General features: G+C 38.5%; 1 protein-coding gene across 4 annotated transcripts in view; it reads left to right on the top strand.

The window, feature by feature from the left end:
- Window positions 1-25,505, top strand: part of MYPN (myopalladin) — a 127,057-nt gene that overhangs the window by 66,604 nt on the left and 34,948 nt on the right. For all 4 annotated transcript variants that reach the window (XM_078434313.2, XM_060642605.3, XM_060642606.3 and 1 more), the window contains 8 exons: window positions 830-944; window positions 2,051-2,122; window positions 9,333-9,474; window positions 11,374-11,397; window positions 14,751-14,867; window positions 15,353-15,725; window positions 22,947-23,537; window positions 23,914-24,052. In XM_078434313.2, the coding sequence (XP_078290439.1) occupies window positions 830-944; window positions 2,051-2,122; window positions 9,333-9,474; window positions 11,374-11,397; window positions 14,751-14,867; window positions 15,353-15,725; window positions 22,947-23,537; window positions 23,914-24,052 (1,573 nt within the window). The remainder of the gene's footprint in view (window positions 1-829; window positions 945-2,050; window positions 2,123-9,332; window positions 9,475-11,373; window positions 11,398-14,750; window positions 14,868-15,352; window positions 15,726-22,946; window positions 23,538-23,913; window positions 24,053-25,505) is intronic.

Genomic DNA, 25,505 nt, shown 5'->3' with positions numbered 1-25,505 from the left:
GACACCCAGGTGCCCTTTATTTCGCCATTTTAGAGATAAGGCAGAGAGAAGTAACATCTGGACAAAAGGGAAGCCCATATTGTCATTGGTCATCTATCCCTACAGGATATGGGAGGGAGGCCTATGTCCCAGACCTCAAGATCCTTTCAAGTCCAGCATTTGTTTGCTTTCTGACATGCTTGGGTACTGATATCTTTAGTAAGAGTGGGATCCCTTTAACCAGAGGGGTTGCCCTCCCCTCTGGACTCTGGTTCTCCCTCTTGTCAGGCTCTCTGGCAATATCCTCAGACTTCCCCCTTTCCACAGCAAGACTAAAATAATCTCCCCTCCACAGTCTTCTCATGAATACTTCTTGCCCTTCAAATAAGCTCTTTAATTTAATTTATGTAAACTTGAAGAGCTTGTTGACTCAGGCTATTTCTGCTTTCTGCCATGCCAAAATTCCAGAATCAAAGGTTTATAAAGCCTGGCCTCTTACTTGGAATGGAAGGGGGAGGGAAAACACAGAGGACAACAACAACAAAAATCTCAAAAAAATTATCTTCTGCACATGCTCTGTCATAGCACTTGTCTTGAATCTCAGTTAGTTATGAATATACTTGAGTCCCCAGCTAAGAATAACTAACTCAAGGACAGGAGTGGCATTTTATCATCTTCCTGCTTGCATTGTCTATCAAATTATGTAGAAAAGAAGTGTTTTTGTGGAATACTGTTAAACAAAGATTTTTATTATATCTAACTGTAAGAAATGATGACATTACTAGCTTTTCTGAAAGAATTTTCACAGTGATAGGTCTGTTTTAAAATCTATATTTTAATCATTTCTCAGAATCCAGAAGCCAAAAGAAGTATCATCTACTCCCACTACTTCTGCAACCATTCCTTCAGCAGCACCCCAAGCCCAGCATGTGGTGGCCCAGCCCAGTGTGTCAACCATCCAACAGGTACAAGAGTCCAAGTGAAACACAAGTGCCATGGACTTATGGGCAGGCACTGTGACCATGCCTATCTTGCAAGGCATGATTGTGTTCTCCTCTGTTGCAACTTCATAATGACTTTGGCAACATGCTTCCATGGTCATGATAATCGCTTTGTACCTCTGATGTAGGATATCAGCACTTGATATTGTTTTGGGAACATATTCTCTAGCTTCATAGGCAAATTTCACAGAAAAAAAAAACTCTTTATAAATTAGTCTGATATTCCAGCTTAATGAAGGGCATTGATTACATATACAAAGAGCTGCCAGCTCTCACAGTGGCCCAGGCAGGACACTATATCATGAAACTCAGTTTCATGGAGCTGCAAATAATTCTACTTTCTAAGATAGAACAAGTATGAAATGATTTTTTAGAAAGCATTAAATGCTCTCATCCTTCAAGTTGATGATAATGATGATGATGATTGTTTATTATAAAAACATTCAAAAGATACAGATATTCAATAAAAACATTGTAAAGGTACAGTATATTCAATAAAAACCTTGGTCAAAGTACTACCTCCATGCCCCCACTCCTCAGAGGTAACTCTGCCAATAATTTCTAGCATATAGTTCTAGACATTTTCTATGCATGTATATGAATATATATAATATTTTAACAATATGAAATCATACTAATCTAAACATATTTGTAACATGTTTTTGATATATTTATGTGTAAGTAAACATATTGATCTACAACTTAAAAAAATTAAACAGTTTCTTATTTAACCCATTTAGTAATGCAGACAGGTTACATTTTAGTTCTAATCCAGCTATGATCTGGGGAGACTCAGGTTTTATGGAACTTCCTCAGGGGTTTAGGACTAATTACATTGTTCTATATGTTGAAGAGGTGGGGATGGGCAGCACATATTTCCAACCACCATGACCTAGAAAGAATACAATCAATTCAATATAAAATTTGAAGTCTGTGATTCATAGATTTAGAAAAAGTCAGTTTTTTGGTTTTACATTAATTGTATACATCAAATTCTGTAGGTTTGTTCTATCATTATCTAGGTAGTAATCATAGTGACGATGAATCTTTTGTTGGTTCCCTTCTAATAGTGTCAGAGCCCTACCAACTATCTACAAGGATTGGATGGAAAACCTATCATTGCAGCTCCTGTGTTTACAAAGGTAATCAAAATATTACTTCTTTCTGTCATGACTTTAAACATACCCCAGTACCCACACAAAATTGTAGGATCCAAGATTTACTGATGTAGCTCAGGATTTTCGTCTTTTATGAGTACAGGATAGGGTTTAGATTTTTTTTTCTAGTTGTTACCATATCATTTGAAGTCCTAGATATCTAATAACAGCTTGCATAATAAGAAGAATGTCTTCCCCATGCACCACATTGATCTCTATGGCCAACCTATTGCTGTTAAATGCAGCCATCATCACACATAGGGGTCAGGCGATAAGTTTTTAGCCACTTACTACTCCAAAGGTTTCTCTGGACTTACAGAAGAATCAAATTGCAGGTACATGTCTTTGGTGTTCAAGGAGTTGGAGATAAATGCTCTTAGGAGGCTTAACATAAAGAATCACACCGGGACAAAGAGTTTTCTTTTTCTATTCCATGGTATCAACTATTGAGGCGGCATCAAATTCTGATCTTATAGTCTTTGTATCTAGAACTGGAAAATTTACCCAGGCACCTTGATTTCCAAATGAAAACACAAGGAAGGGCCAGAGACATTCAGTAGTTTATCTGTGGTCATGAAACTAGTTAGTGGCAGAATCCAAACTAGAAACAAGTTCTCCTAATACTCAGTCTATTATTCCTTCCTTTATGTAATATAGACTTTATTGCCAAGGCAATAATTTTAAAGGTGAAAATTTAGTCACATTTGATCTTTTTTTTGTATTATGAAGGCCACATGGATGAAATCTATGCCTGGATTTATAGTTTATTGTTTGTATGAATGCCAAACTTAGGCCCAAAGAGATTTTGTCCTCTTAGAGGTATGCTTTAGTTTGGAGCAGTCAGGGTTCCTTACCCCGCAAAGTACATTTGCAATATTTATAGACACTGTTTGTTGTCACTGGGAGACTGTGCTGTTGGCATCCAGAGATGCTGCTGAACATCTTACAATGCGTAGAATGACAGCCCCCCATGGGGTGTCCTGATCAGGTGGGGGTACCTGCTGGGTGGTGAAAGAATTCATCCAAGGCAGAACAAAGAAGATAGAAGTATATTGAGTACACCACAAGGGAGCTGCAGGTCAAACAACAAAGGAAGACTGTCTGCAATGAGGCCAAGGTGAGGGGCTTTAGCTCTAGGACAGGGTAAGGGTGTATGGGGACATACGGAATTTTCCCTTTTTTGGTAATTCTTAGGAACTGTGCCTGGTGGTAAGTAGCCCATTGGCCAGTTAGGGGCTATGTCTTAATGGGTCTGTTTGAATTAAGCTTGGTGCTTGCCATGGGCCTTTTGCCTTGCTCAAGTTTCCATTGCTCAGGCCTATTGCCTAAAAGCAGCCTCTACACCACGCGTAGCAAGGAATTATCCAGCCCAAGTTATCAGTAGTCCTGAGACTGAGAAATCATGGTTGAGGGCAAAATGGCAAAAATGGCATATTTTCCAATGAGTATTGATCCTAAAGGAAGAGCTAAATGTGCAACTTCCACAGAAACATCAGTTTTAGGAGAGTTCCGTCCTATTAACTCATCCAAGATGGTTTCCCAAAATCCAACAGAGTCAAGAGTGAGACATGTTTATCCATATTTATATCAGTTGAGTAGACATTCTTATGTGAAGCAAGATCTCTCTCAATTTTTCAGATTCTTTTCTTGTAATCTGCTTTTGGAATTTTAGCCTTGCTATATTCAAAGATGAGGTAGGAAAGCAATGTGTTTGTGACTTGGAGGATACAACTCTGATGAAGAATTATAAGTGGACGTGTGTTTGTGTGTGTGTGTGTGTGTGTGTGTGTGTGTGTGTGTGTGATACAGCCAATACAGCTACCTTTAATTGTCTCTTACTTCACTACCAATTCACCCAGCCTTAAAACAGCTTAAGTGCCCCAGAATCAGGACGTTTTAATTTTTGAAGCCCTGTTGTGACATCCTAGAGACAGTGCTGACTCTTCAAAAGCAACTACCCACAGAATAATTTATACCCAGTCTCAGCTGAAGTCTCCTCTCTTCTCGCCACCACCTGCCCAGCCAGACACCAGATAGGTGTCCTGGTCTCCTTCCACTCACTTTCAAATCTTCCCAGGTGCTCTGTCTTTCCTTCATCTTATCACCTGGTGCATACCTCTGGTACAACATTTAGCACAATAATAAAGCTGTTTGCTTTTCTGTCTCTCCCAAGCACCTTGAAGGCTATCTCTAATATCTAAATAGGAGTCCATAAAGGAAATAAGCTATTTTTATTTTTATTATAGCAAGCCAAATAGGACTTTAACACTTATCCTTTACATTTAATTTTCATGGACTGGTTAAAGCCAACAGGTTTAACTGCTTTTGTGTGGTGACTCCGATGCCTCTTTACAATTAGATTCTCTAATTGGCAGATTCATATTTGCCTTTGACAAATACAAATGGGAAAATGAATTAATCATTAGTTACATCCCGATAAACCCATTATAACTTGAAAATATCAGAGGTCAAAAATGCATTTAATATGTCTAACCTACCAAACACCATAGCTTAGCCTAGCCTACATTAAACGTGCTCAGAACACTTACATCAGCCTACAGTTGGGCAAAATCATCTAATCATCTAATACTATAAAAGAAGCTTCTTTTCTAATAAAATGTTGAATATCTCATACAATTTGAATACTGTACTGAAGTTGAAAACCAGAAAGGTTGTATATGGGTATAGAATGGTGTTATGGGTCGTTTGCCCTCACGACTGCATGGCTGACTGGAAGCTGAGCCTCACCGAACCTGTCCAGAATCAGAAGAGAGGATCATACCACATGTTGCTAGGCCAGGAAAAGATCAAAATTCAAAATCTGAAGTATGATTTCTACTGAGTGTGTACCACTTTCACACCATCATAAAGTTGAAAAATCATAAGTCAAAGCATTGTAAGTCAGGGACCATCTGTGTAAGCTGTTTCTTAGATAAATCTCCAAAAAAATTAGGTCCCAAACATGGTGGGAAACCAGTCCTTAGCGCAAAGACCCAAATTCTGTATAGGCTTTCTTAGCCCTCAGGATGTGTGCTCTTGCCTCCATAAATGGGATCGGGATTGTTCAGACGCAGGGCACAAGGATAGGCTGTGGCTCAGATTCCAGAGAGACTTATCAGCAACAGTGTGCTTGCGTTAGTTTCCACCAGTGAGGGCAGAATTGAGGTCATAGTCATTGCCAGTGTCAGAAAATTTCTGAGTCAGAGCCACTGATGATGGTAATCACATGGCATGCATCATGATAACCGATCATATGCATATATTTGTTTGGGTTATTCCTGCTCTATTTACTTCTTTAGTGACTTCTGGCTTTCCAGCCCCTAGGATTCATTTTCTATACCACCCAACAAAGCATTTCTTTGCCAGTAATGGCAAGAAGCCACTAAAAAACAAAAATTAGAGAGCGGAGTTTTATTTAACTCTTTGTGCCTCCTTTTGTGATAGGGAAGTACTGGTATTAGTTTCTTTTTAAGGAAGGTTAAAATGAAAAGGAGGGTTGCCCAGCAAAACAGTGGTAGAGGAGACTGGGGTCCCCTATGCTAGTTCACTGCTCTACTCCTAGGAGATATCTATATTTTAAAATATTTTATGGAGCTAGACTACCCTCCATCTTCTATACAGTATCAAAACCATTCTATATATGGGGGAGAGAACCGCTCACACTTTTTTAGTGCGAAGGGAGGTAGATGATCAAATTAGAATCTTACTGCTGTGTTGCTCACACTCCAACAGCAGCTGCCCTGGCAGGCTTTCAAGGCTGCAGCAGCCCTGGCTCCAGCTGCTTCAGCAGTAATTTGAAGAGTGCAAGGGGGCAGGGGAAGTGAGAATTTGAAGAAGAGCACTTCATTATATAATAGCAGAAGCAGGAAAACCCTGAAATAACTGAGCCAGTGGCTGAATCCAGGTTTCGGAAGATTACATGGGCCACCCCCCCTCCCCAGCCCAACAATTCCAGGAACTTTTCTGACTCAACTGTTGCTCTGGGCACCTGTGCCAATCAAGGGGTAAAAGTGTCCTCAGTCAAATCTTTATCCATAAAAACTCCTTTGATCCAAATCCAGCCTAAAGCACTATATACATTCACTTGCAACTTCTCTCTCCCAAGGTGCACAAATATCAAGGTGCACTGGATTAAAAAAGGAATAAAATGACAGTATGAACCTTATCACTGATATCTTTTCACCAATAAGGGAGATGTCCTTTCTTAAGGATGTCCCTGTATTATATTTGTGGGTATAAATCTACTAAGCAAAAACTATGTCCTCTCGACTCACATTTAAAGCACCTGGTACAGTGCTAGGTACAAAGCAGTCACATGGTAATATTTATTCTGTAGTGAATAATTTCTATTTCTGCTAAATAAGCAATTATTGTTTTCATTGCATTGTGGCTTCCGAGTATCTTTAGGAGGAATGAGTATCTTTAGGAGTATCAAATGACTGTGGAAGAAATGCTTCTCGAGGTTCTGATTTGTCAAGTCACCCTACAAAGAATGTCTTCCAAGATGATCAGTATGGTGATGACACACAAGACATATTTGCACTTTGAATACTGTTTACCTCAGGAGGTTATAGACCCTTAGTTCTAGTGACTTTAGTCCAAATCTATAATTCCTAGTTAAGACTAACTTAATCTTTGCTAGTTAGGGAATGTCTCATTTGTCTTATTTATCTTCAGTGAAGTCAAGATGAATATGATCAGGCCTGTAGACATTTTGCCATTAGTAACTGCCTAAGACTTACTCCTGTGTTAAACATGGCACCATCCGCACGATGTTCAAATGGTGTAATTGGTTTGGACCCTGATATGAATCAGTTCCTTCTCATGATATTTTTGTAGAAAAGCACAGTTTTCATCAATAATAACTATCATCATCCTTCAAACTATGACTTTCAACAGCTTCTTCTAAGTGACTTGTAAGATGACCCTTGGCACTTCTCTTACTGAGTATTGATGATGTATCAGCTGGAATGAGGTTCCATCTCATATCACAGACACTTAACAGGCATATTACATACACTGTAGTATCTAGGGTATCTTGGCTGGCCTCTTAAATAGAACACAAGTCTTGACCTTCAATGTCAGGTGAATAATTACAGCCAATTAATGTTGTCCTCAATTGTGAGCAACGTATTTTCTCAAGGCTATCCTTTTGCAAGCAGGGCTTTGGTGTAATCTCTACTGATTGAGAATTGGCTGATGTATCTGAACTGAACTGCAAGCCATGTAAGAACATTCTTCTTACTTTCATTTAAAAAGTATGCCATATTTTGGGTCTCCCGGGTGGCTCAGTCCGTTGAGCTTCCAACTTGGGCTCACGTCATGATCTCACGGTTTGTATATTTGAGCCCTGCATCGGGTTCGCTATTGTCAGTGCAGAGCCCGCTTGGGATCCTCTGTTTCCTTCTCTTTCTGCCCCTCCCCCGATCACACTCTGTCTCTCAAAAATAAATAAACATTAAAAAAAAAAAACGGGATGTCATATTTAATTTATTCAGTCCCTTCTGCCACCACCACCTTTTTTTTCTTGGTTTGGTTTTCTAATTTGTTTGTCTCAAGAAATGAAACTATTTTATATGAATCCCATGGAGATATCCAACTGCCATTAGAGTTTTCAATAGGCCTCAAAGCTGCCACGTTAGCACAGAATTTGCTCAGATGTCAGGGTCGAGAGCATATCCTCCAGCTTGCCAGGAGCACCCAAGACTCCTTGATGTTCCCTGCTTATTAAGAATATTTCTTTCTTGTCACTAGAAGATATTGTTGAGGGTATACAAAGAATAATGAGGGTTTTTTTTTTTAATCAAATAGTTCCTCATTAATTCAGAGACCCCTCTGTGCAAATCTCATCTTGAATAAAGAACAAAACACTAATGTTGATCTACAGCGCCCCCTGGCTTCCAAAATATCAACTTACACACCTTTAAGGTAAAAGTCATCTACTATATATAGCTAAAGTTGTGTGGTTATCCCCACCCCTAGATTCCTTAGACAAATGCCATAAATATGATGGGACCACGTCATGTACAAAATATCATAAATTTTACATAAAATAGCTACAAATAATCACAGAATATTTATAATAGTGAATGACAAAAGCAAAAATAAATAAATAAAACACCAGCTTTCCCCTTCTCTGATGCAGGAGCCAGTATTTCCTTAATACAGACCCCCAAAATGTAATAATAGAAAGCCTTGCAGCATTTGTTACTAATAGAGCTTGTGGAGGAAGTTAATCATAACCTTTCCATGTTTATAATGTTTGGGCTAACATTAGAAACAAAAATATGCCACACACACGCCAAAGAATTTCATAATCAAATGAAGTACCAGCTACACAAATGAATGTGTGCTTTAAGCTCACAAATCACAACTGAAAGACTGGTTATGAATGGAAAATGTGAGTTCCATTCTCCCAGAGAGTCTATTATAGAATATATTGATATGTTATCATTCAAAGTGGTTTTGTAAACCTTTTTTCATGGATGTGTGGAAGAGCATTTAACAATGCCTTCACAAAATTACAACATATTTTATTATGACATAAGACTCCACTTGTGACTATGATTTTAAAGAGATTGTCATTGTTTATATCCCTCAATAGATCATTGAAACTGTACTGTAAAGAACACATAAGGAAAACAAGATAACAAAATGAAAGACAATTTCCGGGACTACAGTATGTAAACAAGGCAAAGCCAGGCAAATAGAGTCAGTTACTTGAGCTACAGAGATGTCCCACCTCATGAGCAGTGACATTTTTGTGTGGAAAAATACATTACCACCATGTTGACTGCACCTAATAAGATATTCCTGCAGATTTCTTAAATTGTCATTATTTCTGGAAAACAAACTCCACTTGGGCATTTAAGAACAGAGGTATTTTACCAAAAATCAGCATTTTTGCAAACCCTCAAAATGTTTCACTTAGTATTTAATAAAGTTGTCTGGTACAACAACAGAGAGGAAAAGGAAAAGGATAATGAGGGTAAAGCTTCACATGGGCTCAGTTGATTGATTCTATCTTCCAAAATAGACTCAATGAATATCCACAGAATTGGAGCTGCTGGAGATGTAGAAGATTTGGAGAAAAACCAAATGTGAAGGCGACAGTATCTTTTTCTAAAATTCAGCACTGGAACTAGATTCCAAAAATGTATACTCTTTGGTTTTAACAATATTCTTTTCATTATAGATGTTACAAAATTTATCAGCCTCTGAAGGTCAGCTGGTTGTCTTTGAATGCAGAGTCAAAGGAGCTCCATCTCCTAAAGTTGAGTGGTATAGAGAAGGGACCTTAATAGAAGATTCTCCAGATTTTAGAATTTTACAGAAAAGTAAGTTGATACTTTCAAATTATTTTTCAGATAATTTTAATGAATTTATTGTGTTCATTTATTTCTATAACTTTTTAACAATTAATTGAAATATAAGTAAAAGAATAAAAGAAAAATTACTTGTAATCATAATCCTCTGAACTAAACCCAATTAATATTTTGTTGTATATTCCCCCCAAATTTCTCCATGCATATGTTTTTTAAAAATAAAAAAATCATACTTTTTTGTAAATTGATTTTTTACTCAACATTTCATGAACATCCTTTCATGTTAATAAATATACTTTCTTTTAAAAACAACTCAGTACAAAAATAAATAAAATAAATCAGTACAATCAATTTATATTATTTAATCTCCTGTTGAACATTTAGATTGTTCAAAAATTTTTAATTTTATAGACTGCTTAAATGCATGTAACAGAAAATATTTGTGAGTATCTACAGAATAAAGAGAACTAGAATTGCTAGTATAAATTCACCTCTTTTAGGCTTTCAATGTATATTGCCAAAATGCCATGCCAAAAGGTTGAACCAAATTGAGGATAATCACATAATAGATCGTCCAGTCTGGGACACCTTGGAAGTGAAAGAGGGGCACCTGGCTTAGTCAGTGGAGCATGCAACTCTTAATATCAGGGTTGTGAGTTCGAGCCCCACACTGGGTGTAGAAATAACTTAAAAATAAGATCTTTAATTAAAAAAAAAAAAGTGAAAGATACTGCTCTTAGTTACACAGAGATTCCAGGAATAAAACAGGCCTATCCCAAATGTACTGGGACATGTGTTGTCCAAGCCGTATTTATTCTATACAACCAGCACTATATGGGAATGCCATTTGTCTCATGCCTTCACTAACAATGGATATTAAACATTTTTTTAATATTCACTAATTTTATAGGCCCAAAATGGGAACAATTGCTTTAATCTATACTTCACTAATTAGATGTGAAGTGGAACTTTTTCTCATGTTTATTGGGTCTTTATATTTCTTTATTTTTAAATTACCTGTTATATCCTTTGCTTATTTTCATATTGAAGTTCTGTTCTTTTTTATAGTAAGAATTATTTATATATTCAAGTGGTTAGTTCTTCTTTTTCTTATCATGTGGTGCTTTCACCTTGACCCATTTTGGTCACAAAATACACTGAAATTTATTTGCTTTTCTGTTAATTTGTTTCTGCCTATCACTGATGTATGAATCAAACTGCTGTCAAGTTTAACAGCAGTAGCAACAACGATAATGTAATCTGAATACCATTTAAACTGAGGAAAAAAAACTTGAATAGTTGTATCAGTGTAGAAGGTCATAACTAAGTTTAACAACTGTTACTGAATACCTGTAATTAAACACCATGGTATTCAGTACCATGCTGGCACTTTCAGGAATGTCAAAGAATTCTAAGACAAAGACCCTGCCCTCTTGTTATTTATCCTGAGGCTCTTAATATTAGAAACCTTAGAGCAGGAGGTACAGTCTATGTTTCATTAGGATGTGAGAACCCAAAGCCAAGAATGAGCTCTCAGTCTTCACAAATTTGAAACTTGTGTTTCAGATGAGGCTGAATGGGTACCAATAAAAGCAAGTCATTCCTAAAACCCTAACTCAGTAACTTCTCCTCACCTATGGCTTTATGTGTCCCAAGTGAAAACCAGGTATGTCCCAAAATACAGCAACATCATGTTGTTAGCAGCTCTCTTGTGGCCCTGCTGTGACAGCTGCCCTGGCCCTGTGGAGGTCATTGGTGCTTAGGTCATTGTACTTTCACATTTACAAATTAACCTTATCAGATCACTCATGAATATACAAGAGACTGAAGTTCTATAGGAAGCTTCTGATGAAAATATAGACTCTTAGTAAAATAAATGCTTAGAATCTTTTCATTTTTCTTTTCTTTTAGAACCGCGATCCATGGCAGAACCAGGTAAAGATCATTTTAATTTGTTAGCGTATGATCTGTGGTTTTACATACATATAAATATATACACATAAATCAGTGATTTTATATATATTATATAAATAATAAAACATTGGAGTTACACCGGTGTCAAGAAAAAAATGAAAAATAAGGTTTTAGAAAAAAGATTCCAACCAACTCTAGCTATTACTGAAGGAGAAGGAAAGGAGGGGAGCATATGCAAATTTGAAGTTTATATCGAATACTGAATATGAATGCAGTTAGTTCTTGGTTATTGAGGGATGTTTCTTGGGAATATTTTCCCTCTTTGGCTCCTACACGTGACCTCCCGAAACTGGGCAGAGCAATTTCCATGACGCTAGATCAATTCCAACTTCACAGCTTATGTGGCTCAAAACTCACCCACCAGATTTTGAAATTTGCAGAAGCAACCTATTCATGATGTTATTAGATTTGGTTGGGAAGATACCAAAATGACATGGGAGTGACAGTAGGTGAAGTTTTACTTCTAGAAAATACAAGTTACTCACAAACCACAGCAGAAATATCTGAAAGTCTTCTCTGTAATTACCCTGGAGAATTAGATTGTATTTGTACCCCTGGGTAAGAATGATGGTTTGGAAGGGATACAGGAGTACTGATGCATAGGGGCACCTGTACCCCAATGTTTATAGCAGCACTCTCAACAATAGCCAAATTATGGAAAGAGCCTAAATGTCCATCAACTGATGAATGGATAAAGAAATTGTGGTTTATATACACAATGGAATACTACGTGGCAATGAGAAAAAATGAAATATGGCCTTTTGTAGCAACATGGATGGAACTGGAGAGTGTGATGCTAAGTGAAATAAGCCATACAGAGAAAGACAGATACCATATGGTTTCACTCTTATGTGGATCCTGAGAAACATAACAGAAACCCATGGGGGAGGGGAAGGAAAAAAAAAAAAAAAAAAAGAGGTTAGAGTGGGAGAGAGCCAAAGCATAAGAGACTGTTAAAAACTGAGAACAAACTGAGGGTTGATGGGGGGTGGGAGGGAGGGCAGGGTGGGTGATGGGTATTGAGGAGGGCACCTTTTGGGATGAGCACTGGGTGTTGTATGGAAACCAATTTGACAGTAAATTTCATATATTAAAAAATAAAAAAAAAATTAAAAAAAATTAAAAAAGAATGATGGTTTGGGATTTTATTATTATAGTTCTCTCTTGTGAAAAATGAATGAAAGGTATTCCAGAAGTAGACCTTGAACATCCATGTTGCACAGCCCTACAGTAGGTCCTTAGGGATACATAGCAAAGACCAGAGCAGCCTTACCGTTGCATTGCTTGTACTGAAGTGGTATTTTTCCCCTTGAAAATATGCCACGTTTTTGGGACACCTGGTTGGCTCAGTTGGTTAAGTGTCTGACTCTTGATTTCAGCTCAGGTCATGATCTCAGGGTTCATGAGATGGAGCCCCAAGCTGGACTCTGTGCTGGGCATGGAGCCTGTTTAAGATTCTCTCTTTTCCTTTCTCTCTGCCCGTTGCACACATCCCCAATCTCTCTCTTAGATAGATAGATAGATAGATAGATAGATAGATAGATAGATAAAAGAAAATATTTCAGGTTTTGACACTTTCATTCAGAGTGGAGCAGACTTTTCCACTAGGCAATCTCATACACAAAATCATTTCAGAGTCACCCCAAAAGGGTCCCTTCCCAAAATAAGTCCCGCCTTTCCCAGATCCATGGTCTACATTTCATAGCCAGAGACCTCTTGTCCATCTTATATATGCAAATACCCTTTGGACACAAAATACTTTATTTTATCAGGCACATACAGTGTAGTGTGAATAAACTTATCAGATCATTTTCTGAAAGTGATCCCTGAAAGCTGAGAGTATAAATGTTTGGGAAGGGGAACAGAGAGAAGAAAGCATAGGCCGAGGACTCAGAAAAAGGACAGAGAGACACCAAAACTAAACTTTGCCTCTCCATCATTTAGGATTCTTGAGCAGCGATGAAGAAGACCTAACTAAAAGTGGCTGAAGCATTAAGAAAAATGTATTTTCTCACATAGCAAGGTGCCCTGAGAAATGGCAGTCTTGAGATTGGATGATTTAGCATCTCTAAGGCCATCATGGCCCATTTCCCATTCCACTAGCTTCAGGTTTAGCCTTGTTTTACTCATCTACCCAAGACAGCTGCCACAGTTTTTGGGTATTGCATGCAGATGACCCACTGCACAGGCAAAAATAGGGAACAATGCTCTCTTTTGTTCTCTTTAAAGAGCAGGAAAACTTTCCTATAAACTCACCAAGAGATTTTCTTCCTGTTTTACTGACTGTAATTGTGTGGTGCATGATATCACTTAGCAAGGATAGAGTTAATATGACTGGCTTAGCATGACCAATCATGATTCACCACCTGAGACTGGCAGAGGCCAAGTTGCCCTGAAGCACATGACCACTTCAAAGAGGGTGGACAAAGCCAGAATTCTGTTAGTCAGGAGGAAGATGAAGAGCTATGGAGCAGGTACTCAACACTGTCTGCTGCGACCTCCTGTCCCTCCTAATACAACCATGCTTTGTTAGTTTTGTTTTCAGTGTCAGGTCTACTAAGTGGTAATCGATGGTTTATGGTACCATCTTATACCTCTCTTCATTAGCTGTCAAGGATTATCTAACCATAATAATTTTAGGCTATAATCACATGGTTCATTGTGGGAATCACTTTTGTAGTTATTCAAAGGGAGTCCATGCTGTATATTAAAGTAATCCACAAGAATTGCCATAGCATTGCAAAGGGGAAAAAATGCATTGTGCTCTTCTTTCACACAGAATTTCAAACTACTTCATCAGCTAATTACTATTAGCTCAGCAAAATATTTCTTGTCCAAAGTTGTGGTCTTCATTTAAAATTACCTCAGTGCAAAATTCCCCACAGACATAATGAAAGTCCTAGATTTAAAAATGTTTTATTAATTGTTTTACTTCACACAAATCTCCTTCTGCTTTAACTCCTAACTTGTTCTTGTAATTTTTAAGTTTATTGTTTCTCAGTTCTATTTTTGTCATCTGGACTGATGACAAAAAATAGAAAATAACCTGAGAATTGACAACATATTAAGATATCGTATTATCATAAAATCCTCTTGCCAATAGTCTATGTGAAGTTTTTTGTTCTACATTCTTGGGTTCACTTTAGCCTGCTCATCAGTCAATTCAATCAGGTAATTGGACTAATTATTTTCAAACAATTAATAGAATCTACTTCTTACATTGACTTCTGTAGAATGATCACTTGATATCAGTAAATTTTGTAATTCCATTTCTATAATTGAGTGAGTAACCATTCTGTTTTACTGGCATTTAGAGGAGATATGTACTTTGGTCATTGCTGAGGTGTTTGCAGAAGACTCTGGGTGCTTCACCTGTACGGCGAGCAACAAATATGGCACAGTGTCAAGCATCGCACAACTCGACGTAAGAGGTAAGGGCCCTTGAAATGCCAGAACGATTTAGACCATGACTTTGAATATGAGTAGGGAGTGTTTGCATTATCCTTCTTTACTGGTTTTCTTATGAAGCTAGCTTGGTTCTCCTAAAAGAAATTTGAATTGTCAAGGAAAATGTTCTTAAACGATTTCCAATTTTTTCAATTTCTTATTGCACTTATGACCACCACCACTATCCATTATCCTACTGCCATCTATTCTGTTCCCTAAGAAAACATCTCCTTGGTCTTATATAAACTTTGAATATTCTTTCCAAAATGGTACTTAGATTTTTAGTTTAGTTTTTTCCTGTATCTGCACCATTTTTTAATGCCCCAGATTATGGTCATTGTTTTTGACAAGCATTCTCCCATTAGCATACTCATCTGGTTTGGACACATGCCCCCAGCTCACAGTTATAATCTTATCTCAGTCTTATTGAGTGAGGCTAACAGCTCAGGTCCTGTTGTTGTCCTTTCAGGAAATGAAGACCTCAGAAATAATGGGTCTCTTCACCCAGCCAACTCCACCACCAACCTGGCTGTTATTGAGCAACAGCCATCCCCACCCAACCCAGAGCCTCCTTCTGTGGAACAACCCCCTAAACCCAAACTTGAAGGGGTTCTAGTAAACCATAATGAGCCCCGGTCCAGCTCGAGGATTGGGCTCCGTGTGCACTTCAACCTGCCTGAAGATGACAAAGGAAGTGAAGCATCTTCTGAGGGTGGCGTGGTGACCACCAACCAGACAAGGCCTGATTCTTTCCCAGAGAGATTCAATGGACAGGCAGCAAAAATCCCTGAGCCTTCTTCGCCTGTCAAAGAACCCCCTCCAGTTCTGGCCAAACCCAAACTGTAAGTAAGAAGTAGAATGGATGACCCAGGGTGCCTGTGAGCTTCTCTGAATGTGCCCTTAAAAATAATGGTGCTGAAAAAGGGAATTATGAAATGAGAAAATACACTTTATTTTTTTTTATGTTTATTTATTTCCGAGAGAGAGAGAAACAGAACACAAGCAGGGGAGGGGCAGAGAGAGAGAGGGAGACACAGAATCTGAAGCAGGCTCCAGGCTCTGGGCTGTCAGCACAGAGACCAGCGGGGCTCTAACCCACCAGCCGTGAGATCATGACCTGAGCTGAAGACAGCTTAACACACTGAGCCACCCAGACACCCTGGGAAAATACACTTGCTTTGCAAACCATAAATCCTTACATCAATGTTAGTGTACTATCACCACCATCCTTACTGTCAAATATTCTACCTTTGAGAAATGTTACACCTAATGTTACCCCTAAACTAGCTGATAAAGATGTTTGTCTAATGTTAGAGGGCTCCAGCTGAAGCACTTCTACACTCTTTTTATAAACCCTTTCTTGCATCTAATATTCCTTATAGTCTATAATTTTATTCTTACCTTTCCCATTTCTGCTTCAACTAAAGCGTTTGTAGTCACTATGGAAAACATATTTAGTACTTGTTCTTTGCTATGGCTGGATATGCTGTAGTGACCACAGTAGGTTTTGTATAAATATAATGGGGATGAAAGAATGGAGGAGTCATGATCTTCAGACTCCCATTGGGGACTGATACACTGTCGCCCTAACCCGCGAGAGAGCCTCCAGTGAAGCCATGCTGCAATGTTTAATGCTTATCCATTATAAAGCAAACACAGAACATGATACTACTCCTATGTTCTGTTTGATCCACACGTCAAAATTATAAAAATTATATTTATAATTACATAATCCTTTAAATGTCAACATTAAAACTTATACTAACAGTGCTCCCCTCATGAGTTTCTCTGTGCAAAACACAAGATGTTCATTGGAAGCAGGTCATGTTTAGTTTTATATTCTTCTCACTACCACATAAGGCAAAATTCTGAGCATGAAATTAAATGTTATGAAACATGCCTCTTGGAAAATCACATCCAAAAATGTCTCTGTCCCCTGAAAGTTCTACTGGTCACAGGAAATAGGAATCCACTGAAACAAAAAGAGGGAATGGGTTATTGTAGAGAAATAGGCAAGAATGGGAAACAAAAGGCAGCCTGGAGAATCCCTGCCTGGAGAAGGATAACCCAAGGCTCTGTCCACCACTCATTCTCTGTCTTTAGCACCTCCTTGCTTCTTTGCATATCCTCTCCAATCCTCTCTTGGGAGACTCATCAATTCATACCTGGCCCATCATGGCATGTCCCATTCTACAATTTATGTCAAGTTCTACTGCTAATTAAATTGTTCATAGCAGTTCAATTCCAAATACCAGCTGATCCAGCCTAATCAGGTGCAAAGGATTTATGTTTGGAGAAAAGAAGAGTCAAATGGATGGAATCAGAACTGTGAAGGGCAGCAGGGTGGGGAGTGGGGGAATTTTTCAGAAAAGGGAGTTTTGGGAACAGGTAACCCAAAACAATTTCCTTGGGGATTGCCTTTTTTGTAGGATCTGCTCTTACCCGGAGACTGTTCAGGGGCTATTAGGTATGTCAGTTAGGACGAGGTGTAGGTTCATGTTGCAGAAACCCCAAACAAATGGTGGGTTACATACATGAGGGTTTTTCTCTTAAATTTTTTTTTAATTTTTTAAAATGTTTTATTTTTGACAGAAAGAGAGAGAGAGAGAGAGAGAGACAGAGCATGAGCGGGGGAGGGGCAGAGAGAGAGGGAGACACAGAATCTGAAGCAGGCTCCAGGCTCCGAGCTGTCAGCACAGAGCCTGATGCGGGGCTGGAACTCATGAACTGCGAGATCATGACCTGAGCTGAAGTCGGACGCTCAACTGACTGAGCCACCCAGGCACCCCGAGGGTTTTTCTCTTAAATAAAGGAATTAGATGAACAGTCTAGGGCTGTTACAGTGGTTCCATAGTCATTGATAACCCAGTCTCCTGTCTTCTGCTCTGCCACCTTCAGCACTGGCTTCTTCTCCAGATCCCTTCATGGTCCAGGGTGGCTGATAGTGTAGTCATCACATCTGATTTCAAGCTGCAAGAAGGGCAAATGGGTGAAGTCCTGATGTCAAACTTCTTTCAAGGAACCTTCTTAGGTCTTACCCAAAATCTTGTGCTTGCATCTCATTGGCCAGAACTCAGTCACATGGTGTACTAGCTGAAAAAGAGACTAGGAAGTGTAGTCCTTGGCTGCATATATTGCCTCCTTGAATAAAATCAAGCTCTTTTACAAAGGGAAGAATTAAGTAGTCAGTCAGCAGTATCTGCCACATGAGACTTTCAATAAATATAATAATTCTTTCTACTAAGTTATGTAGTAACACCCTCTATAAATCAAGTCCTGAGGGCTATATAATTCTTTAATCTTTTTTGCCTTCCTTAAGTTTTCTCTTAATTGTGTGTGAGGCTTGTATTCGTAGAGGTATGAATATATATGTTCATGTGCACCTGTGTCTACAATATTTTCTTACTGGTTTTGACTTCTTTGGTTTTAATCTTTTAGGTTTTGCAATAAAATGTATCGACTCTCTGAATAATCTTGAGGATACAATTTTCTGTTTGTTCCTTCAATTTGCCATCATACAGGAAATAGACATAATTCCTACAGATATTAAAACTGGAAAATAAAGAGAAACTGTCATTTTTAAACACTGTATCTTCAAAGCCTAAATAACTCAGACTTTGAAATTTTCGACTTGAATTCAAGCTGTCTAGAGCAGTGATTCTTCATGCTGGCTACACTCTAGATAAAATGTGGAGCTTTTAAAAAATATTTATGCCTTCCATCCCGACTAAATCAGAATACCTCCACAGACTATTTTAATGTTCAGCCAGTTTGGAAACTACTGACCCAAAGTTGGAGAGTCTGAGTTACAACCCTTTATCCTTCCACCCCACCCCATACACACATCCCACCACACTCAGGAAACAACAATAATTAACATTTAAAGTGAGTAAAATGTCAGACAAATATCAGAATGTACTGGAAAAGCCTATGTTTGGAAGAAAAGTGTTTTTTTAAAGCAGTGGTTCTCAGCCCCGGTTGCATATAAGAACCACCTAGAGGGGCGCCTGGGTGGCTCAGTCGGTTGGGCGGCCGACTTCGGCTCAGGTCATGATCTCGTGGTCCGTGAGTTCAAGCCCCGCATCGGGCTCTGTGCTGACAGCTCAGAGCCTGGAGCCTGTTTCAGATTCTGTGTCTCCCTCTCTCTGACCCTCCCCCGTTCATGCTCTGTCTCTCTCTGTCTCAAAAATAAATAAACGTTAAAAAAAAAAAAAATTGAAAAAAAAAAAAAAAGAACCACCTAGAGCCTTGCTATTCACAGCACTGGCATCACCTGGGAGCTTGATAGAAATGCAGACTCTCAGGTCCCTCTCCAGCCTTGAATCAGAAGCTGGGTGTGGGGGCAAGGAGGGCAGAATCTGTGTTTCAACAAGCCCTCCAGAGGCTTCTGAGGCTCACTAAAGTTTAAGATAAGAACAACTGACCTATTTAAAAAGATAATAATAACTAGGCCTGGATCTTTTCCCCGGCCGATTGACCCTCTGAGCAATGGTGTCTAAATCATTGAGATTTGTTTGTCTCTTGGTGATTCTCTTGGTGATTCTCCCAGCTTAGTTGCCACTGGTAAAAACACAGCTAAAAGCCAATTGCAGAGACATATTTACTCAGAATTAGTTATCCTAATCAGTGATGTGCTGGCAAATGTTTTAACGACGGATGGAGACGGGAAAGCCCTGATTTCTAGCGTTTGCCAATTCTCTCCCACCATGTTCTATTTCAGGCTGCTAAAGCAAGGTCATTGAACTGGGAATTGGAATGAGATGTGCACAATCTGCTCTCCAGAACAATCGAGAGCCAGCCCCGTCCAGCACACACTGCCTGAAAGTTTTGTTTCCAAAATTGCTTTCAAAAGTACTTGATACAGTATCCCAAGTTTTCTGTTGTTGTTGTTGTTTAGTCATTAAGCCTTTTTATCTCAGCAGTTCAAAACCCCTAAGAAATTCTTTTGTATCCCAGAAACCACAACAGGAAGCATTCTTACAAATCTGAAATTCTAATCTTCATTCTTACGAATCTTGAAATTGATACATATAGTTCAGAAACTAAAGAATAGCCATCATTTATTGGTTACTTCTATGTTTTAGGTGCTTTATCAATTCTCACAACAATGTTGAGATATTACTTATTCCTGTTTTATTTATGAGGGAATCGGGGTCAGAAAAAATGTAGAAACTCCCCAAAGCCACACAGATAATGAGTGGCAGAGCCAGGATTAGGACCTAAGTCTGTCTGTCTGCAGAAACCATATTCTTGAGCATTGTGTTTAAATTATTTTGTGGCAAAGAGAAGATATTTACAGGTAACCCAAGAGAGCTGATAGATCTGCTTGGGTACAAGAAAGCTTGATGTCTGCTTGAAAGCTAATAAAAGAAAGCTTGGGTTTACACCTGACTTCAAAAATCCTCATTAGCAACAACAAAAGAGCAGCTGAGCATATAGCAATTACGACAGGTTGTTACTCTGAATTAGAGATGTTACTCAGGATTTTAGAACTAGTAGCCATTGTAATTAATTTTCCCTTCCTTTATTCTTTCATTGAACTTTGTACCTTCATTATTAAAGCAGTAGGTAAGTTCCACATGTTATCTGTAAATAACCAGTGGTTATTTACGTTATATGTATGTAGAGTAAGATTTTTGAGCCCTGAATAACTCATACTATCTTGGGCATATTTATATCTCCTAAAGTGCCTAGCAAAGTAAACACAGAAAATTCAATAAACATTCATTGAATAATGGAATTGACACCTGATGTAATGAATAAGCTAATCCAAATAGCTGTTTTAAATCCCTTCTGAAACAAGACCTTAAATAAAATGAGAAAAACCCCGTTCAAACAAAAAGACACATTATTCTCAAATGAATTCTTCCCAAAACGTAGATAATCAAAACAATTTGACAGTGTATCTCACATATCATTATGTTTAAGGTTTGTGGCCCTCTATAACCCAATATACTGAATTGAATGATAAAGGCTAACATGCCATTGGAAGTCTTATTTAAAGTGAAAAGCTGGGGGAACCTGGGTGGCCAAGTTGGTTAAGCATCTGACTTCAGCTCAGGTCATGATCTCATAGCTCGTGGGTTCAAGACCCACCTTGCGCTCTGCACTGACAGCTCAGAGCCCCAAGCCCGCTTTGGATCCTATGTCTGCCCCTCTCCTGATCATGCTCCATCTCTCAACAATAAATAAATGTTAAAAAAAATTTTTTTAGTAAATAAAGTGAAAATCTGGTTCTTAGTTTTTATTCAATGGGAACAAAAAGAAAATAAGAATCAATCAATACCAAATGCCTTCCTGCCCCTTTTTATCATCATCATCTTTCTAAGATTACTTACTTGTCAGATACTACTTTTTCTATTTCTGTAACCACAATAAAATATTTCTGCAATATCATAAGGCTAAAATTTACTTAGACTACTCTATGCAGAGATGTCCTGAAAACCATATAGCATTATCTTCAGACTATAGCAATCACAGAATGTGACCTGACAAATATGATCTCTATTAAAAATGTAAAGATTTTTGTATTTTCATGCCATTGGGAAAATTAACACTAACAGAAACAATATTAATTGTATATATTTTATATTTTCTAAGGATAATCTAACAAAGATATTTCTGCTTCTCTTGATTGCCTGAATCATCTATGATGAAATGGAAAGGTTTAATTAATTTTTAATTATATTGCTTTATTCTCTCAGCTTATATACTCACTTCTAAAAAGGAGAGAGAGAAGTTACTGTGCCAAGTGGCTAATGTTTCTGCATTCTTAGTTTAACTCAAAACAAGAATTTTCATAGATGAACAAAGGATTGCACAGTATGTAGCATCTAACAGCAGATGGGACTCTGTTTTGTGAAGTTACTTTTCCATATATCGTGTATCAGAAGTGTTAATGAAAAGAAGGAAAAAGGTCTTAAACTCCAATAATTAAAAAAAAAACAAGGTTTGGAGAACCTCCCGGTTCAACTTTATTGCTGTTGGTATTGGCTTTCCTCACGGTAGGAAAATACAGGACCTTTCATTTTTAATAGATCTCATGTTCAGCAGATCACCTTCTATGTTCCAGAACATAGAACATAAAATCCGAAGAACATAAAATCATGGTGGACTTGGGACACCAAAGTCTCCTTTGTGGATCTTCCTATGGTTACTCGCTCGAGAGTCAATTCTTCTAACCAGAAGTTTAGCAGTCCTGATGGCTCTATGCATATACAATTTTTAGAGATTTTCATTTTCCGTTTTTTTCTTAAAAAATAATTAACCATTTTGTTAAGACAGACTAAATAGACTGTGAGTCCTAAGTCAAATCATATAATGTTTCTGTGACTCAGCTTCCTATAAAAGAAGAAAGTACTCCCGGCTTGATCTTCTTTGTCCTCTTAGGAACAAGAAAAGGCTAAGGCAATGTTTATTTTTAGGGTGGCCATATAATCTACTGTTAAAACCATGCTATTTTTGAGAGTAAAAGAGCACGATTAATGATTATGCCAGGAAAACAGGCATAAACCAAGGTTGCCCAGGATGTATCGGGTCATATGGTCACCTTATCTATGATGCTTTGTTGTCAAGAGAGGATGAGAAACACCAAGACACATCCTGTGGCTTTATTAAGGTTTGTTTTAAAATGAGGCAAAATGAAGAATACAACACATTCAGTTACTTACATCAGTGTGTAGCTCACTGTCTTCTGTCCCAAAGCTGAGATACAGCCTGCTCCTATCAGAAGTTTAGGCACTCCTAACAGAGGACCATTGTTTCTATTTCTTTTTTCTGATTTGTAAGCATTCTAAAATTGGGCTGCTATGTTGCAGGGTCACAACACAGAGATTACAATGTGAATGAAGCCTTTTGGAGTTGTGCATTGTGGTGGTTCTTTCCCTTCTTAGAACAAAACAGATTTAGAAAGGAGAAACAACTCACAAGGAATTGATTAGCTTATTTCTGGCAACTCTGGTTCTGAATCAGCATAAAGTTGTAAACAGCCTGTCTATGCATTTTCTGATGGGTGAGGCCGATGGTGACAGATTTCCCTTGTCTTTCCCTATTCTTGTGTGCAGTGATTCCAGCCAGCTACAACAGCTTCACAACCAAGTCTTACTGGAACAACAGCAGTTGCAAAACCCATCTCCTTCATCTCCTAAGGAGTTTCCTTTCAACATGAGTGTTTTGAACTCCACTGCTTCCCCGGCGGTGACAATGTCCAGCAAGCAGGTGAAGCCCCCTTCATCACAGACTTTCAGCTTGGCCCGGCCAAAGCATTTCTTCCCCTCTACAAATACCACCGCAGCAACTGTGTCCCCTTCCAGCTCTCCAGTGTTCACCCTGAGCAGCACTCCTCAAACCATTCAGAGGACAGTGAGCAAAGAAAGCCTCTTAGTTTCTCACCCCTCCGTGCAAACCAAATCTCTAGGAGGAGTTTCCATCCAAAACGAGCCACCCCCTCCAGCTCCAATAGAGCCAGCACAACCGCCACTCACATTTGCCATCTCCAGTGGAAACCAGTTTCAGCCCCGCTGTGTTTCCCCAGCTCCCGTCTCTCCCACCAGCCGGATTCAGAACCCAGTGGCTTTCCTCAGCTCCGTTCTGCCTTCTCTCCCTGCCATCCCACCCACCAATGCCATGGGGCTGCCTAGAAGTGCACCATCCGTGTAAGTGTCATTAAGGTTTCTGATGTAAACGATGTCACTAAAGAAAGGATTTATGTATACAATAGCTTGGTCTGGGACAGGACTCTCATTTAGTGGATTCCCAGATAATCCTATCTCTTAGACACTAAATGGATATTGAACACCTTAGAACAAAGGGCACGATTACTTTAAATAATTTTTAACAATTTAAGTATTGAAAACACCTCTACAAACACAGATTCTCTGTGCAGTGCTCAACTTTTGTACACAAGATGCCCTCCATAAGTGCCTGATGACTCCTAGTGTCTGATTGCCATTTCAGCCACTCTGATTTCTAGGCTTTTGGACACAGGCCAGGGTTTTTCATGGGTATGTCTGGTGTGAATTTATTTTACAGGCCATCGCAGGGACTAATGAAGAAAAATACAAAGTCTCCCCAACCACTGAATGATGATTACATTCGTGAAACTAAGAATGCAGTGATTCTTGACTTGGGGAAAAAAATGAATTTCAATGATGTCAGATCACACCAGCAGGTAAGATTGCCGGGCTCAAATGGTTTATTGGAATTTCATCATAAGAAATATAATTTCACTTAATTCAGTCCTTGGATGGTCAGGTCACCAGACCTCAGTGAGGCTGACCCTGCAGTCTTAGAAGGTAGAGCATCAGTTAACCAATGGTCATATAGGAAAGTCATCCACATAGATCTATAGTTCTTGATTACCCCAGTAGTTAACTCAATTTAACTGTTTATATGTGTTTATGTAGAATGGAATATGTCACAGAAGGAGAGAGACTAGATAGTCTGTTGGCCATGCCAGCAATCCTTAGCTCAGTATTGGCAAATACCATCACATCTTTGAAATATTTCAATATATAAGATGATCTAGACTTAAAAGAGCTCTGGGACTTCATGGTGTCCTTTATCGGACTCCTACAGTCTAACGTGCTAGAGGTCTGCTCACCCGTTCCCCTCATTCTTCACATTAGGTTGAATCATGTGAAATAGACATTAGTCAATATCCTGTAGTTCAACCGGTACAACTCCTTGCTTACTAGTAAGTGCTCACACTGAAGGAGCAAAAGGAAAGCCATAGGTGAGCATCAGGTAAAAGAACAATAGACTATTTTGTTACCTGAGCCATTTATTTTTACATTTTATATCATGGTTAATTTTTAAATGTAGGTTTATATTTTAATAACCTAATTCTTGGTTTATTTCCCAAGGTGGGAACTAATCAAATCTATTTTGAAATATAACATAAGATTTCAGTCAAAACTATATGCCAGATATTGTGGAATTTGTGGCATAAGTGATCCCTGGAAACAAGGCTCCAGATTTCCCTGACCATATGCTGTTTTCTTTAGTGTTTCTGTCTGTTACCTCTAGTGGAGCCATGGATATACAGTATTTTACAATTGTGCTATATGTTGGGCAATTTTTACTAAGTAGATTCTCTTGAAAATGTACTGCTTAAAATCCTTTTAAAATTGACTTTAAACTATTGAATTGAAGAAGAATATTTAAGTTTGTTATAATTGAGTATGCTTCTCACATATTATTCCGCCGAACTACATATGTTTCTGGGAGGCAACTATTCTTCTCTTCCATCTTCTAGATGGAGAAACGGAGGCACAGTTGTCAAATTGTCAGTGGCAGAACTAGAACTAGAGCCCTAGTCTCCAGGACACGTCACATTTTCCCTGAAACTCTGCAACCTTTTTCAGTTTTATGACAATTACCTTTAAGTCTCTTAAATGTTGCTCTGACACAGATTTGCTTTCCTATAATACTGTCATCACATTTGGGTTGTTAATCCTTCAAAGTGTCACTGAAATCAGAGCTGTGTTCAGCCTATGTCTTTTACAACTCAGAGAGGGAGCAATTAGAACCCTGTAAAAATGATAACAGGCCAGCACACAATCTTTTTGATTTTACTTTTTTAGTTACTCTGTAGGTAGATCCATGCTAATCCACCACCCAAC

This window comes from Panthera onca, chromosome D2 (assembly GCF_046562875.1).
Source record: "Panthera onca isolate mPanOnc1 chromosome D2, mPanOnc1 haplotype 2, whole genome shotgun sequence".
Classification (NCBI taxonomy): domain Eukaryota; kingdom Metazoa; phylum Chordata; class Mammalia; order Carnivora; family Felidae; genus Panthera; species Panthera onca.
The sequence above is the reverse complement of the archived record's forward strand: the minus strand, read 5'-3'. Positions and strand labels throughout refer to the sequence as shown.